The 19,081-nt window shown below is 40.3% G+C and overlaps 1 protein-coding gene and 1 long non-coding RNA gene across 6 annotated transcripts; one reads left to right on the forward strand and one right to left on the reverse strand.

Moving 5' to 3' along the window:
• The first annotated feature begins 101 nt into the window (after nt 1-101).
• Nucleotides 102-18,982, forward strand: prickle3 (prickle homolog 3). Of its 5 annotated transcripts, none has more exons than XM_026367177.1 (11): nt 102-227; nt 6,459-6,541; nt 12,814-12,997; nt 13,229-13,342; nt 13,581-13,718; nt 14,039-14,242; nt 14,869-15,055; nt 16,423-16,773; nt 16,888-17,193; nt 17,310-17,678; nt 17,758-18,982. In XM_026367177.1, exons 2-11 carry the CDS (start codon nt 6,495-6,497, stop codon nt 18,210-18,212), a joined length of 2,355 nt encoding a protein of 784 aa, XP_026222962.1. In that variant the 5' UTR covers nt 102-227; nt 6,459-6,494; the 3' UTR covers nt 18,213-18,982. The 5 variants fall into 5 exon arrangements, with proteins under 5 accessions (XP_026222962.1, XP_026222957.1, XP_026222959.1 ...); XM_026367172.1 differs by lacking the exon at nt 102-227 and adding an exon at nt 461-669; XM_026367174.1 differs by lacking the exon at nt 102-227 and adding an exon at nt 461-669 and having other exon boundaries at nt 16,423-16,764.
• LOC113166992 lies at nt 14,340-16,501 on the reverse strand. Its single transcript, XR_003299249.1, has 3 exons — nt 16,378-16,501; nt 15,363-15,412; nt 14,340-15,038 (listed from the first exon to the last, which is right to left on the reverse strand). It is a non-coding gene; the product is annotated as an uncharacterized LOC113166992 (long non-coding RNA).
• Nucleotides 18,983-19,081: the final 99 nt, after the last annotated feature.

The raw sequence follows: 19,081 nt of genomic DNA on the forward strand, positions 1-19,081 counted from the left end.
TTTGGAACCGGACTGCAGATGGATAAATAATAACATGGGAAAGCCATGTCTTATTTATACAAGGGAGTGAAGAGAGAAGATGCAGAGCTTTCAGTGTCCTTGTAAAAGCTCCACTTTCAGACCGCTTACTGCTGGATGAGGTGAGGGCTGTGGACAGCACAGATAAAGTTGGAGACTCGTCAAGTTGTTTAAATGCTGCCTGGATAGCAAGTCAACACGCCTTCAAGGTAAAAGCAAGAACGACATCTGTTTTCGTCTGAACCGAGTTTGCAAAAGACGTGCTGATTTGTAAAATAATGATGTGTATTTGATAAAAACGTATTTTTTTTATTATTTTGCTTTTCTTTTGCCTCTGCTGTGGAAATATGTACAGACAGCAGTATGTGTTTTACTTTGAAAGGGAGGGCCGGATGTTCTTTCTTCTTCGCTTGGTCCAACTTGTCGCTGTAGTTACCAAAGTAGTTCTGAGGCGGTGTGAGCGGAACATCATGGAGCTGCTGTAACACACACTTTTTACACTTTTTTTTTACTTTAACTTTACATATTCAGACCTCGGGGTTTTCTCCATTTGTTCACATGGAAACTCAAATGTGTTTTTAACATAGCGTTACGTCGGACATTAACATTATGTTTCTGCGCGAGTCGAAAAAGCGACGGTCGAATCGCTCGGTGAGTGCCCGCTTTTCTTTTCTCTGCTTTCCATTTATTTCTTCATAACTGCGTAAATACTCTGTGTGAGGTCTCATACCGTCTTCATTTTAATGTAAAGTAAACTAAGTTGCTATTTTAGGGTTTAAGCTGTTTTCTGCTTCACTAGAGAGAAGACAAAATGAACTTGTAGGTTCAGTTAGTGACTTCATGTAGTGACTTTTGTCCCACCTCCACCTGGCTTCAGTGTCGGTGAATTGTTTGTCTTAAGACATTTGCCACTCTTTGTTATCCTGCTGGATTAACTTGTACCGAGTAGCACAAAGTCCTGCTGTGCATTCTTTGTTTCTTGAGTCATTTGCAGCGCCCCAGGTACCGACAGGGGGGGGGGCTCAGGCTACGTCATAGATGTGTACCTGTACAGGTTGGGATGTGGTAGCTGCTCCCTCAACGTGCTTATTACTTTTGTCAGGTCTTCGTTATTATACCAACAGCTGGTGCTCTGGTAAATTATGTTCTGCTTGGAGTTTGGTCCAAAACGCAGCCCACATGCTTACTGACCAAATGAAGCTCGTTTGCAGACCACGCTGACAGCTGTGTGGCCGTGAAACATCTGTCTCCACAGACACTTGGATTATATCCAGACACTGACTGTGAATCCAGCCACAGTTATACCGCACAGCTACTGGTCTAATTCACACACAAAGTGCACTTAATTTACTGCTCCTATGTTAAATCCTGTAAGTATATAACCATTTATCTTAAGTTGGTAGATTATAGTAAGATTTTTATATTTCTGTAAGTGCTTTAGCAGCATTTAAACACCCAGTACATCTGCTCCTATCTGACACAGACAATAACTACATTCAAATATTAATGAAATCATCAATATTTAATGCAGCACTCAATTACATGAGCAAAAAGTATTTTCTTTGGAACATGTTACAACAGGGTGTTTGTCCATCATGTATCTTTAATACTGTAAGTGTAAATATGTTTAATTATTTGTAGATGAATGGCAAAGCAGAGAGTATATAGATTTATGGTCAATCTTGTGATATTAAACTATTAAATATAATCTGGAATTGTATTTATTATGCGTAAAAAGTGTTGCAACTTTTTGTAGCTGCTGCTTTACAATTAATATTATAGTTTAGTGTAGTAATTTGATTGTTGTTAATGAGTGAAATGAATATTGAACCTGTTGTTCAGTGTTAATAGACAAACAACACGACAGATTATAAATATAATTTAATCAGCATATCATGAAAATATATTATGTGTTATACAACTCTGCACCATAGTTTTAACGCACATGTCCACAACAGTGTTTTGATTTAGGCTGTCAAAAATGATAATGCAGAATTTGAGAATATAAGACAGTGTATGAATCAACACTGGACTCAATAAGAAGTAATGGTCTTTCCTTTACTGTGTCAGATTATCAGATCAGTTCAGTACTCTTAAAGTAACACAACCTTTAATAAACAGTTTACAGTGTTTAACAGTCAGTAGCCGAATTTGATTCAAATATTCAGAACATGGCTGTTAAGTAGAGACACACAGAAAACTAATATTACAGACTGATCAAAGAAACAATTTACTGTTACTTTCCACAACCCTCTATGTATTATTTGTACAATTATTTTGTGATTTTATGTTAAAACGGTTGAGTGAGAATATAAAACTGGAATCGCCACATTAGCCAGAGGGAGTGATCTAAGATATGTACTGTGTCTGGGTGAATATCATTTTTATAGCAATAAATACTTTTTACTGTGACATAGTGACTTCAGAAGATTTTTTGTCACTGTAGAAAAACCACAGTTGCAAATACTAACGCTGGTGAAAACCTCCAGTGAAGTCCATGTCACTGCATCAATTTCAGGGTGCTGGTATTTTTCATGCTGTATCATGGAACAGGGACATTGTCAATGTTGATAGTAACACCAGTAGTCACCTTACAGGTTACAAGTTTCTTAGCATTTAAATTGGACTTTAGCGATTAAAATTTCAGTCCAAGCCACAGAATGACAATTGTATTTGGTGAAACCATCCAGGTGTTAAATGTTGCCGTCCGAGTTGACCTCAGCAGCAGGAAGCAGTGGTGCATAAAGGTTAGTGAAGTATATGAGGGGGCTTAGGGATACCTGCAGGCTGTCTGTTTGATCTGATCAGTAAAGAGTTGTGCACCTACTCAGCATGCCAAGGAATTGAAGTCCCTAACCTCTGACCTGTCCTGTTAATGCTTAAACCCTCCTATACTGCAAAATTTAACAAACCCTGAATGACAATCAGTTCTCTTATTTGTGTGATGAGCTTTTTGGAGTGCTGTTCTCCTACCTGAGGAGGACCACTCTCTGAAAACAGGTCTAATGGCATCACTCAGGTGTATAGATTATCCATTCTCTCATATTATCACAAGTCACTCCAATGCAGTCGCCGTTTGATGTTCGATAACAAAGCTGGCAGACTTTCAGTTTGTCCATTACCTGGTTACACGGTTACTCGGTAGCAACAGAGAGCTCAAGCAAACCCAGGCAGCACCATGTGATCAAACCTTATACCCACTTAGCAAAAAACAAAGGAGCTGATATGAAAAGTCTGACGCCAGTCTGAGAGTGAGCATGTGAGCTGATGTGAAGTTAAATGTATTGTTTACTTTACTCGCACTTAGTTTAGAAGAAACTTCCTCCCACCACTCCCTTCACATCCTTCACCCACAGCACAATAGGCAAAGCTCATCGTCGTCATTATCTTTTGTGGAAAACTGAAAGGAAGCACACATGAAACCTTCAAGTCTCTGTGTATCCTTGGCATAGGACACTGCCATCACGATAAGGAAACATTCAAGGAAATGTAAAACCAACTGGTAGCATGTAGTGCTCAAGGCTGAAAGGTCGTCCTTTATATTATCATCAAAACACAGTTACTAGTGAGTAAATGAAAGGTTTCTGCACATTTTAATTAACGTTTGATTTTAAAATGGAGAAAACAACCGCTGGCAACTTTCAGCCCTCACAGTTATTGCTTTTTTCATCTCTTAATCTATCTTATAATCACATGTAGTAATAATTAGAACCAAGGTGACACTTTTTTGTGCATCATGGATGTTTTGACAGATTGTTAATATTTATTATTGGGTGGAGAGGGCCCTCTTCAACTTAAATATTGTGTAAAACGATCTAGGATGTTCTCGCAGGATGTTCCTATGTTACAGATATTTTAAGTAAGTTTAAGGCTTTTTCCCAGAATTCCAAATCCTTCATTAGTCATTACGTCACAACCTGTACCCGTATCTCTTAATTACTATCTGACCTAAAGTGAGTGAACATCTCATATGTTTAAATAGTGGCAGTGTTTTTAAACCACAAGTTTAGAGGGTAAATAATAACACAAGATAATTAAGCTGAGTTTAATGTAATGATTAAACTCACAAAAGCTGTAGAAAGTCAGAGACATTACACATCACACAAACAATGTTACTTACTGTTACAAATGGATGCCTCAGAAGTTAATAGAGGTATCTGCGGTTTAGCATCTATAGCTCACACTTGTTGGTGTCCAGTGGTTATGCTTTGACTGATCTCTAACAGTTCAGAGGCAACAAGCCATCAACAGTATCCATTTTGGTATGTCTTACCTAAAGAACGATCCTGGTATGAGAATGCCTAACTTCTGAATCCAATTTCTGCTTATGAATGATCATGTCAAGAAGTTAGCTCTGACCCCACTTACCAGATTGTCCAGCCGGTAAATGTTTTGCACTGGCAAAGTAACTGATAAACTTCACTATTAAAACAGGTCAAAGAGTCTCCGAGTGGAGAAAGATGACAATGAAAACATGAACATATAATGTGTCGTTTCATTTATTCCGTTCATGAAAGGAAAGTCAGCAACACCCTGTCAGATCCTGATGTGTAATTGTCTCAGGTCGGCTACAGTTTCCAAAATTGTTTTTATCCTGTAGATATATACTTTCAATCTCTGTAACCTTGATCAATTATCACTGTAGACGTACACTAGTGTAAAATGCAGGCATTTTGTAGTGTGTCCTTTCCAGGTTCAGTCAGTGTGTGACAGCACATGAGCCCCTTCCAAATGAAATAACAACTGAAGTGTTCAGTCACCTAGAAATAATCTCTGTGCTTCATTTAGTCTGTCTTGTCACCTTTAATACTTGATTCTGTTAACGATAATCAAAGTGAATCAAAGCTGTGATTAATAAGTCAACATAGCTGCTTAGGACAGATCCCATTGTGTGTCTGTCTGCTGTTGTGTGCAGTAGTCTGCAAGGCATTTAAAAGTGACATGTACAGTAAATTATTGTTCACTGACTGTTCTGGACTAACTAGTTTATGCTCCTATATAGTCATCGGTGCAAATATACTAACATCTCCGCCCTGGAAGAATTTATAAAACTGCTATACAGAATCATTTCTAATCAGAAAAACGCATAAAAATGTTCAAACATTTGACAGACGAAGTCAGTAATGGGTGCAGTGTTTGTTTCTAAATGTGTTAATAAAGCACTGACAACAGGCACAACAGCCCACAGCATAGTAATGTTGTTGTAATCAAAGTAATACTCTGCATGAGCAACTTTGCATGGGAAAACAGGCATAACATCAGTAACGCTGTCCTAAGGAGGTGTGGAGAGGAGTTCAATGCACAGCTGAGCAGGTATGCACACGCATCTTGCCATGTCACATATCTGTATTTTATTGCTTTGCTCGTTAAACTTAATTAGCATCTGTGTGAGTAAAATTTGATAATCAGCGTCAATCTGCAATCTTTTCCTTTTTTAGAAATATCAAATACAGGTTAGTCAGAAAGGCTGTGGAACTAAATGTCCTTAATATTTAGTTTGCTTGTTTTTGCCTGTTGTGCACAATAATATTATATATTTTATAACTTTTGTTTTTCCTAGTAAATGCTTTGTCCTTCTTCTCCGTATAGTAGAGTGAAAAACAACAGCATCCCATCAGAGGAATAAAAGAACACAGAGATAGTACTGTGTGGTTACAGTGGTTTTATCAATATAAAAACAACTGTCAACAACAAATATAGAATTTGATATTGGTGGTGAGCTGTCCACAGTAAGATAGGAGAGTTGTTGTATGGTAGAGAGGCAATAGAGAAATAAAGTATAGACTGCATAGAGAGGGAAAGGGTGCAGCTCCCATCCTGTCTGCTTCCTTCCTCTCATCTCTAAAAAATAGGCTTGTGTCTGCAGTCTGTGTTCTGCATACACACACACACACACACACACACTGTCACCAATAGTGTGCAGGAACAGAATTAAAAGTGAGATGTGAGGTAGTTGGTTTTGTGCTAAGCTAAGCTGTTTAACAAAGTCAGATTCTCTGCTCAGCACTTTAGGCAAAAGGCTTTTTTTATTTTTTATTCCAGGGTCATATCTCCCTCTGTATCACTTTAACACATAAAATTGCAGACTCTAAATCTAAATGTGTGGCTGAGTTTGGGGATTGGTGTTGTACAAACTTTGTACCTAGTTGGTAACCGTGCCAAGTTTAAACCTCACTGCAATATTTATAAGGCTGCTACAGTTTGGTGTCAGGTCTGAATCCTGAGTAATGTTCTTTACAGTTGTAAGAAACATCATGTTACATGTAAGCATGAAAAAGCATCTACGCACAGAAGTGTAATGAGCCTCTGTCTGAAACTCAGCTAAAATAAAAAAAACTAACCTTATATGTGCTTACTACTGAATATTTTTTACCTTGCTGTATGGATAGTGCTTCTAGGGAAATTATGTGAGCTGAAGTGAGTTTGTGTTATGCTTTCAGCAGGAGGAAGAGGACCCAGACAGAGGGCAGCCCTGTATGCGCTGTGGAGATCAGTGCCCTGGCTTCCGTGTCCACGGCTGGAGGTAGGAACTGCAGGACTCTTAAACACTGCTTGTTATCTATTCGGGAAATGTGTCTCATGTCGTATATTCACCTTGAATGGAATTACAGTTTGTCCTGCTGCTTTTTGGATCTTGTGCAGCCACAAAAGATCTGCTGCACACACACGCGGTCAGATATCAGCTTATGTAGCAGACAGTGATTAATTTTGTGTTGTGTTTAAACTAAATAGATGTTCTGGCTGAATAAAGAAGCTCAATTTTTTTCATACTCCATATGGTTGGTTGTGTCCCCTTTATACTAACAGAAATTTTGAAAAATCAATTTGCTTGCAGTATTACAATATATTAAATTGTAACTGCTGTATCTGCCATGGAACGCCCCTATTTTCTTCATTGGCTAAATGCCACACTGAATTTGACTATTTTTGGTTTATTCATCAGATATTAAGATGCTAGCATTACTTGCACTACAACATTGCAACAAACTAGGATCTCTGCAAATATACTTTCGTAAAAAACTCAGTTTGGGCAGCACCTCGTGCAGCACACAATGCAGATCAGCCCTACTGACTGTTAGTACTGCTAAAGAATTAGGGCCATAGACTGCTGTAAGCCCTGAAATCCACAACAGCCGCAGCTGCATATAGTATGACAATACGATACACAAAACAGCAGCACTACAGGCTAACAAGAACATCTGTCTACATAAATGCTGCATGTCTAACCTGCAGCAATTCTTAAGACCTCTATGAAATTGTAATCGTTCACCATAAGGATTTGCAAGTGAAAAGCTCTGTGTTGGGTTATATTAGATCAATGTGTGACCACTGGATAAAGTTTTTATGGACCACTCCAATAGTTCTACTCAGCATTTTGTAAAATGTTCCTACTGTACTTGAATTGTCTAGAGTTCCAAGAGTCAAAAAAAAAAATCAATTGTAATTCTTGTAATTCCAGTTTTTAAAACCAAGGCACAGATGACTTAATGTCAGCCTGCATACCTCTTACACCTATTTGTTCAAGAGCCAGCGTTTTGTTCTGTTAAGCATGTTTTTATTTGAGCCCCGTTTTTCCTTTCCTCCCTCTCCTTTATTCCTTTAGTGCATATCCAGCTGTCCTAATCCTGTCAATCACACTAATAAGATTAGGCCCTACTGCTGCGATAGTAACCCTCTCGACCACTTCATACCTCCCTTTCTCTCCCCACTTTCTGTTTCACTGTGGCCTTCTCCTTTACACATGTGACAGTTGTATTCATTAGGTTTGTATAAAATTAAAGAAAGTGAAAGTTTCACTTCTTGACATTGTTAGATAAAAGAGTTTTTAACTCTGAAGAGTAGACAAAGCAAAGAGTCAATGATTGCACAGAAGGAAGCTTTGTAATACAGATTACATTGTGTTGTTTAGTGCTTCCAGGCCCTGCAGCTGTAGAGGACGAACACCAGACACACAGCAAAATAAATGAAAGAAGAAAAGTGGAATGTTCATTGCTGGTTACGAATAGATGCATTCACAATACCAGACGGGCACTGCATGACTCCAGCAAACTGCGGCTCAGTGCTGGACCTAATAAGACAGGCAGAGGAATGTGTACTTCATGTAACCAACAGACTGTAATCGTATCTTTTAGCTAATTCAGTTCTGTTCCTTCTATTCAGGTCGAGACAAAAGCTTAGAAGTTAGGTTGTAATCTAAAACACGTGCTGTGCTCTACCTCTGGCCACAGTGTGTAGCCCCTGTACTCATCGATCTGTTTACAGTTTGATCTGTGGACTGTTAACATAACGCTATGGCTTATTGAAGGTGTTCAGTTTTACATTTTGTTGGAGGACAGACTGGAAATGATTGTTGGGTCTGGTGACAAAGGCAAATGTCTTGTTTAGGCGTTTGAATCACTTAGCTGATCCTAGAGAAAGAGGAACATGAAAGAGATTAAATGATTGAGATTTATGGGGGTCAGTTTTGAAGACCCCAGAGTCCATTGCTAATTACATCTCCCTTAATTACTAATTTAGAGTCACACCTTCCCTGATAGAGAAGATCAGCCAAATGACCAATGGCTCAGCTGCTGCTGCTCTCTGAGAGGGAAGTGATCCATCTTCATCCTAAGCCCTCTCAGACAGAGCACAAACTGAGGAGGGGGGCAGATGGTGCTTCCGCTGCACAGCGGTGAACGAATTGAGTTACTTTTGACCCACAGGTCCCCGCCAAGCTTCAGAAGTGTTCACAGTCGCCATCGCTATTAGTCTGGGTAGCCATGCTGCAATTACTCAGTCACTAATAAGTGGCAGAGAGCTATAGGACAAGGCCCATCTGTTTGTTAGAACCAGATCTTAGGAGGGTTTGCTATTCCCCACCGAAGTGAGCCTCAGTTATATATCATCACACAAGCAGCACAGAGAATTATGTTATGGAAATATATTAATAACGGCACCAAATGCTTATCTCAGAGTCATCAGCTGTTAAAAGGTTAGTTGTTTTGAAAACAGTAGGAAAAGCACTACATTGTGGTAACATTGTATTTGGAATTTATTTTCACTAATTATTCATCTGATCATTATTTCTTGAGTCATTGTTTTGCTAGTAAAATGTGTCCAAACAGATATTCAATCTATTATTGTAGAAGACTAAGAAAAACAGAAACTATTTACATTTTAGAAGCTTTAACCAGGGGATGTTTAGTAAAAAACTGAAAGAGAAGTGACTTATGATGAAGAATCTAATGAGACTGTATCTTCTTACGTATGTTTAACCTCAGTGACTGACCAAAGTCAAATGAACTGACATAAATCCAGTGCCGTGTCGTGACTTCAAAAAGACTGAAAGTCATGCTGTCTCGTTGATGTTTCACCAGAAACAATTTGTTGTCATGCGTGACCATCTCAATCACATAATATGACAAATGCTGCACTGCATTGCTCTCAGCAACAAAATCTGCTCCACTCATTTCTATGATTAATAACTGCATGAAAGCTGCGGTCGTCCATCTGCTATGAATCAGTCACAGCAGTAAAGAGTCTTCGCGATTGTCACTGGTACTCTTATGTTGATATTTTCAGTAAATGCCTTGGCTTCATTGAAGTGTTTACTGTGTGTGTACTTTAGCTTATCTTCATAGGGACAATTAAAAATCACATGTTCCTGTGTCTGTGCGTTGAGAACAGTGTTTGTGGTTTGTGTAGAGTATGACTGTGTTCAGTGTGGTGATGACTATTGTTTGAGCCCACTATCGGTGTGGAGGAGGAGGGGGGTGGGCATCGGGGGTGGCGGGGACATTGAAAAGAGCAGCGCAGACGGAGAAATAACCACATGAAGAGCTGCAAGAGAAGATCCTGCTCTTACTGACAGAAAAGCTGACAAGAGCTCTCGATGGGACTTCATCAACAGGCTGATCTGGACTGATATGTCATGATTTCAGCAGGTAATGGGGGAAACATATTTTACTGTCTAACTGGATTACAGGGTCTAGAAACTCAAACAGTCATTAAGTTTGGAAATGTAAGGAGGCCAAAGACTTTTGTGTGTATGCCTAGACGATAATTCTTGTGTATTACAGCCTGACTTTACATTGTGTTGTGCACATACCTGTGTGGACTTCAGGTGCAGAACATGACGTCATGTAGCGGTGGTGTTGTTACTCACCTCCCTCGTAACACAGCAGATGAGGTGACATGTTAGGCTGTTAGATATCTGCAAGTCCTTAAGACAACTATGTGATATGTTTACTGAGATGACATTTTATTTAAAGATTTAGCTAAATATGTATTTGAAAGTGCATGCTATTGTATTACTGGCCAAACTGGTCAGTTTGGGGACCAAGTTACAAGCTCAAACTCTGCTTTCTATAAAATGTGAACAAAAGCTAAAAATGTTCCATATAGTGTCAATATTTACTATCTGTGTAATTTTTCATCTCATACACTATTATTCAACGTTATTTAGTTAAAGTTAGTTCATTATGAATCGATTATATACACCTGGTAAACACAAGCAAAAAATACAACAAATACTCCACCAGGAATCTTGCTAACAAAGTTGTGGTCCAGCAAAGTAAATTAAGATATAGCATCTGTGTCAGCAGGTTAGTAACACACATGGGCAGTCGTGAAATCAGTGTAGTATAATTGTATTTCCAGTTTTCAAATTTACATTTTTTTGACCTGTCAGCACTAAATATGTTACAAAGCCTTCTTGTATTACATCCGAAGCCTGTGGCTTAAATAACTAAACAGGACAGGACTCAGCACAACAGGGCTTGGTAAATTGCAGTGTTGAGGAACCCTTCAGAAATATACTGCTTTTAACTTTAGTGAAGTCATGATTAAACAGCTACTTGCTGCCAAAGAGAAATAAAATGGGTATGTTTTGGAAAAGCCTCTCCTGGATACTAAAACTGTACAATACACTTTAATCTGGGGATTCTGCTTTGAGTTGTTGATGTGCTAATTTGGGGATTTTGTCTGTTGTGTATGAAGAAAGCCCTGCTGGTTTGGGTTTTTACAGAAGAAGTATATTTAAACATTTCGCCATGTTCATAAGCCAGATTTCATGTGAGCTCAGCCCTAATGGCAAGCTATCTGAAGAACAGTCAGCAAAAACACGACGTGATTTGAGACTTTCCTGAATACTTTCATACCCCAAATCATCCAAATTGGCACTTTGTCGTCTCTCAATTACTGTAGCTTACATCTGAAGGTTTGCAGTCGCCGGTGATTATATCTTTGTTTCAAACGCCTTCGTGATGTGGAGGCTGGTGATGATGGGGAGGTGGGTACTGGTTGGGTGAGACTGGTTGGTTGAGGCATGTGCCATCTGTCTGATCATGCCATGGGTCTGGCTGTGTCCTCCTACCTTCTTACATAGGTATGTGCATGGATGTCCTCCCTCCCTAAATGAAGGCACTCATATACAAATACAACTAGAACCAGAATTATGCCAGCATGGATTAGCGTAAGCTGACTTGCTGTGTTTACTATTATTTATATTAGGTCTATCAGCTTGGCAACCATGACCATGTATAATGCCAAACCAAGGTCAGCCGCGTATTATACACATACTGTGCTGGCTGTAAGAAAATGTACTGGGAAGGTCCCATAGTAGCATTTCTTGGCTCCGCTTTGTCAGCACCTCAACAGTTAATTATATTGGGCAAGGAGACAGGAACAAATTCACACTGCAGTTATTACCAGGCCAGCTGTAACATTTCAAAGAAGTAAGATTTTTTTTATGGGACGATTGATTAATAAAGAAGCACTCATCCAGTTTACGAGTAGTTGCGTGTGTTTGTGTGCAAGTTTTTTCGGCTGTGTGGGGGTTGGGTGCTGGAATAAAGCAGCTTTGTGCCTTGTGAACTTGAGCCACAAGTGCCAGCTGGCAGGCTGTTATGCAATCACAACAGAGATGTACACATGCAATACATGCCGCATATGGCCACATTGTCGCATCCACTCAATTGCGTGACACCCACAACTCGCAGTCACCCTCGGGCGCTTTACTCTGACTCCACCGGTCCCACACACAGACACACCCTCTGCCAGATTGAATGTGGTGAGGAGTCAAGAGAACAAGATGGGGGTGTAATATGAGGCAGAGGGAGATTATTGCTCCCATCTTCACCTCCCTCTGTTAACTGCTACAGGATTGACAGCCAGGCTTATGTCAGTGACCTAATTTCCTGTTTGTTCGATAGGAAAATGTTTGTGATGTGCTGATCCGAGGCAGATCTGCTGAGATGTTGGTGTGATGAGGTCTGAGGTTGTTTGAAATAATCTGGAAATTGTGTTTTTAATCTTAATTCTGTTGTGACAATCGTTGTATTAGTAATTTTTTTTTGGCAGCGAGATGTCAACCTCAAGAATGTGTTTGGGCTGGTTTGTGACACAGTCTCTCCACACAACACAAAATGTGTTCATAAAAAATTTGATTACACACTGTGGGAGTGTCCACGTGTGTTATTAATATACCTACTGTTTGGGTTTGTCTAACTACCGTCTCTAAGAAAAGTCTCTTAAAGATTCTTCTAGTAGACAAATTTGACATTCAATTGCCATTGCATTTACACACATATATTTTCTTATTTTAGATTTGTCACATGGTACAGAAATAGAAGGCATTATATCTCAGGTCTCTCAAACACCGTTTTGTACCTTAGTACCTGAAACACCAGGAGAACCAAACTGTCGTACTGTACTTATTTATGGGAGATTTGACATAGGATCACTTTTGGCTCATGGTGTAAATCATTAAAACTAAATCCCCAGGGATGAGGCCCAACGCTGTCTCTGTCTCCACAGGAAGATCTGTGTGCACTGCAAGTGTGTGCGAGAGGAGCATGCAGTGCGTTCAGTTCCGGGCCAGCTGGAAAAGATGATGACGAAGCTGGTATCAGACTTTCAGAGACACTCCATCTCCGATGATGATTCGGGGTGCGCCTCAGAAGAGTACGCATGGGTCCCACCTGGGCTCAAGCCCGAACAGGTAACAACCAGGATGTCGAGCAGATGCGGAGTCAAGACATAAATTAACACAGCGCACACTTTCACTTAGAAACATGTTGATACATACACTCAAACAAGTTGATAACCATGGGAAAAAAATATTCAGTTTTTTGATTTATGACAGCTATTGAATAAATCGCTCCTTAATTGATTAAATTGCTTCGTCTTGTATAATTTGTGCCTTTATGTGAACACATGTCTCCTCATACAGGTATACCAGTATTTTAGCTGCTTACCAGAGGACAGAGTGCCTTATGTGAACAGTCCAGGGGAGAGATACCGAATTAAACAACTGCTACACCAGCTGCCGGCCCACGACAGTGAGGTACCATTACTGTGACCCTGACATGAGATGTTCTAGTCTTTGTCTTCACTCCTAGTGTAGCATGATTAGCAGGGTTTATTCTGTAATACATTTGTTAACATTTCTAATTATGATTTTATGAAAAATAGAGAAAATAAAAGTCAGATTTAATTTTTCATAGTGACCTAAAGAGGTGAATGAATGTTGAAAATAATGTTTAAATGCACTTGCCAGCAAGACTTTTTGTATTTTTTTGCAGCCGCAATACTGTAACTCTTTAGATGAGGAGGAGAAGAAGGAGTTGCGTCTTTTCAGTCAGCAGAGGAAAAGAGAAAACTTGGGCAGAGGCGTCGTCAGACTCTTCCCTGTGACTATGACGGGAGCTATCTGCCAGCAGGTAGAGCAGCATTTTTATTTTGTGTGGAGCAGGCAAATGTTAAAACACCCATTATTACACGTAATTTATATGAAGTCTTTTAAAATATTTAGAGCCAAGCAGTAGAAGAACTTTGTTTTATAAGACTGGAGCAAGTACTGGTGCAAGTAGGTGCAGGCATACCTCAGGGGGCACAGACAACTGGGATTTAATGATTACAGGGCTGTGTAAGCAAATTTCTGTGCAACCTGGAGCATTCGCCATTTGCTAAAGGATATATCATCTAACTTCCTTCCCTCTGCACCACACCTCCACCCACCCAACCAAATGTATTTTTCCAGTGTGGCAGACAGATCTGCGGTGGAGACATAGCTGTGTTTGCCAGTCGAGCCGGGCACGGCAGCTGTTGGCACCCTCAGTGTTTCCAGTGTGCCTCCTGTAGTGAGCTGCTGGTCGATCTCATTTACTTCTACCAGGACGGACAGATCTACTGCGGCCGGCACCACGCTGAGAGGCTCAAGCCCCGATGCCAGGCTTGCGATGAGGTGACCAAGATCCCCAACCTGTCCAACACAGTTTCAACACTAGATCTAAACGCAAAATGTAATGGCAGTCTGAAAAAAAAAACAAAAACAAAAAGGGTTTCCCAATGGGTTTCTTTTTATTGTCTCTGCTTTCACTCTGTACCAACTCTTCCACTAGGGGCAACATTCAAAAGTACTTTAAACATTTCCCCTGTAAAAAATGAAGATGTTTTTGTTCAAAGGTAGTCTGTGTAGAAAAATCATCTAGTGGATCCCCAAATGCAACATCACGCCCTGTGTGGTGCTTTTTTATTGGTAAATTTGATCATTTCCTAGTAGGAGAGAGTTATTTTCTCTCAGTTTCTTCTTGTTTTTAATGGCCTCTCAGTGTGACTTAAGAGATTAGTTGACGTAGCTGACTAATGGATCTGGCACAACTGACCAAGAGTTCTTTAGACCCAGAGAATGGCTAAGCCTGCAACAGAAGGGCGCCGATAGCATCATCTTTCTTCCAGTCTTATTAAACCTAATCCCTCAGCATCTCACAGTATTTTTACAATTTTAATTGCTTTATTTCTGTATCCATGGAATCACGTCTGCTATACTGACTGACCTCTCTGTGTCTCTCTGTTACTGTTGTCTCTTAGATTATTCTTGCAGATGAATGTACAGAGGCAGAGGGACGATACTGGCACATGAAACACTTCTGTTGTTTTGAGTGTGAGGCTGCTCTTGGCGGTCAGCGTTACATCATGAGAGAGAGTCGACCCTATTGCTGCTCGTGCTACGAGTCTCTCTATGCAGAGTTCTGCGATACCTGTGGAGAACACATAGGTACTGATTTAAGTTTAAGGGACTTGATTTACTGGTCTTCCAGTACATCAAATCAAATCAAACTTTATTTAAAAAGACAGAGTTAAGAACTCGCGGCTATTAGCAAGCAGTATGTAAACATTTAAAAAGTTGTTTATAACATATTATAATAGCCAATACATTTACGGGATGATGAACTGATTCGTATCGATGCATGTACACACTCATGGTGAGAGTGTATCGGTAGAGCAGCTGTGAAAAGAAGCGGCTTTGGAAAGAATGGCTGAGCACACAAACATGATAGAGACTGATAGAGATAATTACTGACCTGTGAACTGTAAATCGAATGTTTTGCAACCTTACAGGTTTGACAAGAGGCTGGAAGTGACAAGTGAGATACAATATGAAAAATGTATTGCTGTAAAGTACACAGGCAGTACAACTAACCTCATAGCTCATCTGAAGTGAACTAAAAGTTGAGTGGAGTAGATTGGCTGACCAATTTGCAATTATGCACTATTATGGATATATTGACACCTCACACTAGATATGCACAACCCTAGTTTATTACTGTACAGCATTTGTTTACAATTTTAACTTTTCCAACGTAGACATATTTTATGTTATTATAATTGTGTTTTACAAAATTGTAGTTCCTTATCTGTGTATATACCAGTCTGAAGTTATAACTGCTCACAAATGCATAAAACATGTTATCTGTACGGTATCTGTAGAACTACACTATCATGTGTTGCAGATATCACCAATTAATTCATTTGTATACTGCTTATAACAGCTAGGCAGGGGCACTAGAAATTAATGGTGAACACAACTTAAGCTCTTCATAATCCTTTTTATCTCATGACGGTAATATTAATAGGTCTGATGCAGTAAGATAAAGATTTGTGTAACACAACATTAAACACACAGAGAGATGTGAAACTCACAGAATTGTATAATTGATCAATCAATTATCACAAAGAAATAAAAGCAGTATAATAACCAGCAAATACTGAGAATGAGCCAGTTTAAGTTGATGTCATGTCAGATCAGTTTATGAAAATTTTCCATTTGTAGTGCCAGCCAAAAGAGGTTTCATGTGTGTATAACCACAACAATTTATTAATAAGCTGCATGACACATCCTGCATGTGAGAAAACAACAGTGTTGAAATAACCGAGGCAGAGGAACTCTGGAATTGATAAAGACAAGGTGGTTTAATATAGAAAAACACAGTTTTCTACATATCTCATCTCTGAAAAGGTCTGAAATGTTACATCATTCTGAAATGTAACATTTTTAAAAGGTGGTTTCAAGACAAACATATTACATGTTGTTCATACCCTACATTGCTGCTGCTGGCACAAATCATGAAATTCTTTCTTCAGGTATCGACCAGGGCCAGATGACATACGAGGGTCAGCACTGGCACGCTGTGGAATCGTGTTTCTGCTGCGCTCGCTGTCGACTACCTCTTCTGGGACAGCCCTTCCTCCCTCGAGGGGGTCTAATCTTTTGCTCCAGGGCCTGTTCACTTGGCGAGGACCCCAATAACTCTGACTCCTGTGACTCGGCACTTCAGAGCAAACCACCTCAACATAATAAACGCTGTGGCACGGCAGAGAAACACCAGCAGTCTCAGTGCGGCTCTCCTCTGAAGCCACTAGAGGGCATGAGTTCTGCTAAAATGCCAGCAAAAGACTGCATTCATACTGCAGTGGAAAACAGAGGTGACTTTGGTACATTGGTGTGCTATTTAATAATTAGGTTAAGAAATGACCCAGTAAATTAAAATATGCTTTTTACATTTTTGTTGTTTAATTCAACACATTGGTTTGATCTGCTTCCACCAGGCATCCACTGCACCGCTCCGGTTCAAAATGGAGTTCCTGCACCCAGTGGTCTTTCTCATCCAAGAGGCTCCTACTCACCTCTTCCCCACATTCATCTAGGAAACGGCTTAGGTCCATCGTGGCCTAGCGACCTTCCACATTACAGTTTATTGCCAGCGGACTGTGGTATCAAACCTCCGATCAGTGGTCTCCAGTTCCAAGGAGAACTGAATGGAAATACTGGACTAACTGGTCTTAATTCAAAAGGATCCTCCTCTGCTAAAGACTGTAGGAACTGGGTACAGAGAACGAATCAGGTTATGCAAGGTATCAGAAATCCCTGACACTCCACCCACTTTACATTATTAAAATAAAATAACATGGTGTCAACATTATACCTAAGTCTGTTTTAACTAACATATGTCCTGATTTTCTTTCCTCAGTTTTTCCTCAGAAAAACCTGCGCGTGATTTCACCTGACTCGCCTCCCCTCCCTCCCAACAACACGTCCATGCTCCCACCTCCTCTGCCTATCAAGTCTCGAGACTCGATGCCCCAGGATTCACCTCCACCGAACCTGGCACAACCAGAGGACCGACCCTGTGATTCTCCGCCCCCGCTTACTCGCAGTGGCACGGCCCGAGTCAGCTTCAGAGAACCAATCAGCAGCAGCTACTCTGTCGACGAGGACGACAACGAGGAGGAGTTGCAAGAAGGTGAGGAAAACCAGCAGGATGAAGATGAGGTGGAAGGAGGTTTTGGAAGCAGGTTGCAGCTACAGAAAGGTATTCAGCCGCAGATGGATGTACTGGGTAAGTGAAACATTTAGAGAGCTGAATATTCCCTCACTTGAAATATAGGAATTGAGTTACAGTTTCTATTTCCCATCAGATGGATCTTCTAATCATCCTCGCAGTCTGCGTCGAGGGTGGAATCGTGGCCGCATCCCCTCTGATCCTACTCACCACCCAGGAGCAGAAAGGCGCTCTCGGCGGTCTCGTCCTGACCGGCCACGGCTGGACACCCTGGACAGAAGAGGCGAGAAGGAGTGTGACAGTTGGGGCTTCCCAAACACCTCACTGACCCTCCAGCAGGGCCACTACAAACATGAGGACTGTTCTACCTGCTCCTCTTCCTCTGACTCAGAGGAAGAGGGCTATTTCCTAGGACAGCCCATTCCTCTTCCCCCACAGCTCCGAAAGCAACAATCTGAGGAAGGGAAAGACGGAGAGGAGGAGAAGGAGAGGGAGGTGCAGAGGGACTGGGGACTGAGAGGCAGCATAAGGCGGAGAAGAGCTCATAGTCTCGGTGCAAAGGACAAAGATAAAAACTGTGCTATCTCCTAACCCCCAACAGCCAGCAACATCAACACACAGCTTGTTATTTTCTAAATTATGGTGCACAACAAGCACTGATGGCCCTTCATTACTCTGGTGCTCAAGTTTTATGATGGTGACATAGTCCAACACATGCAGACTTTTCCAAAGGTGAACCACACCTATTAGGGAAGCAAAATAAACTTCAGAAAAGTCCCTACATTCGATTTGTGGTTTTAACGTCTCACGTTGAAGGTATATTGGTTATCATTACGTTTGGATTACATTCCAACATCCACGAGGAGACTCAAAGCTGTGTTGCAGTTAGTTTCAACTGTTGTCACCCTGCAGTGAAACTGCACTTTGACATTACCATTATTTACATATAGTATGCAAACCTCCAGTTTCACCAGCAACTGACAACATATTACTCCATTATGGTTTGTAAAAAGAATATTAAATACATCTTACTGTTACCCTTTCCTGTGCTCTTATGTGCAATGTTTATATGACTGTATTAGGTTACAGTTAGGAATCCTAAGTGACCGAATCTTGTGTGATGGGCTATGGGGACTTTAACAAACTAAATATCACACAAAGTATCATTTCTGTGAATTCTGGATGTCTTTGTTTGTTTTTATTGTGTCGTCCGAACAAAATACTACAAAATTTGTATGGATTTTCTGTCCTTACTCATTTGTGGTTAAAGGCCATTTATTTTTATATTCTTGGTGCAGGTCTGTTTTTTCTTGTTAAGAGATGATAATGACTGTTTCTGTTTGATTGTGAGACAGTTTTATGGTGACATTAAATTTGTCTAAATTGTCTAAATGTGTGTTTTTTTTCCCTCTTCACACAAACACCAGAACAAACAGTATACAGTAAAGAGGCAGGGCAGA

Source organism: Anabas testudineus, chromosome 7 (assembly GCF_900324465.2).
Source record: "Anabas testudineus chromosome 7, fAnaTes1.2, whole genome shotgun sequence".
NCBI lineage: Eukaryota > Metazoa > Chordata > Actinopteri > Anabantiformes > Anabantidae > Anabas > Anabas testudineus.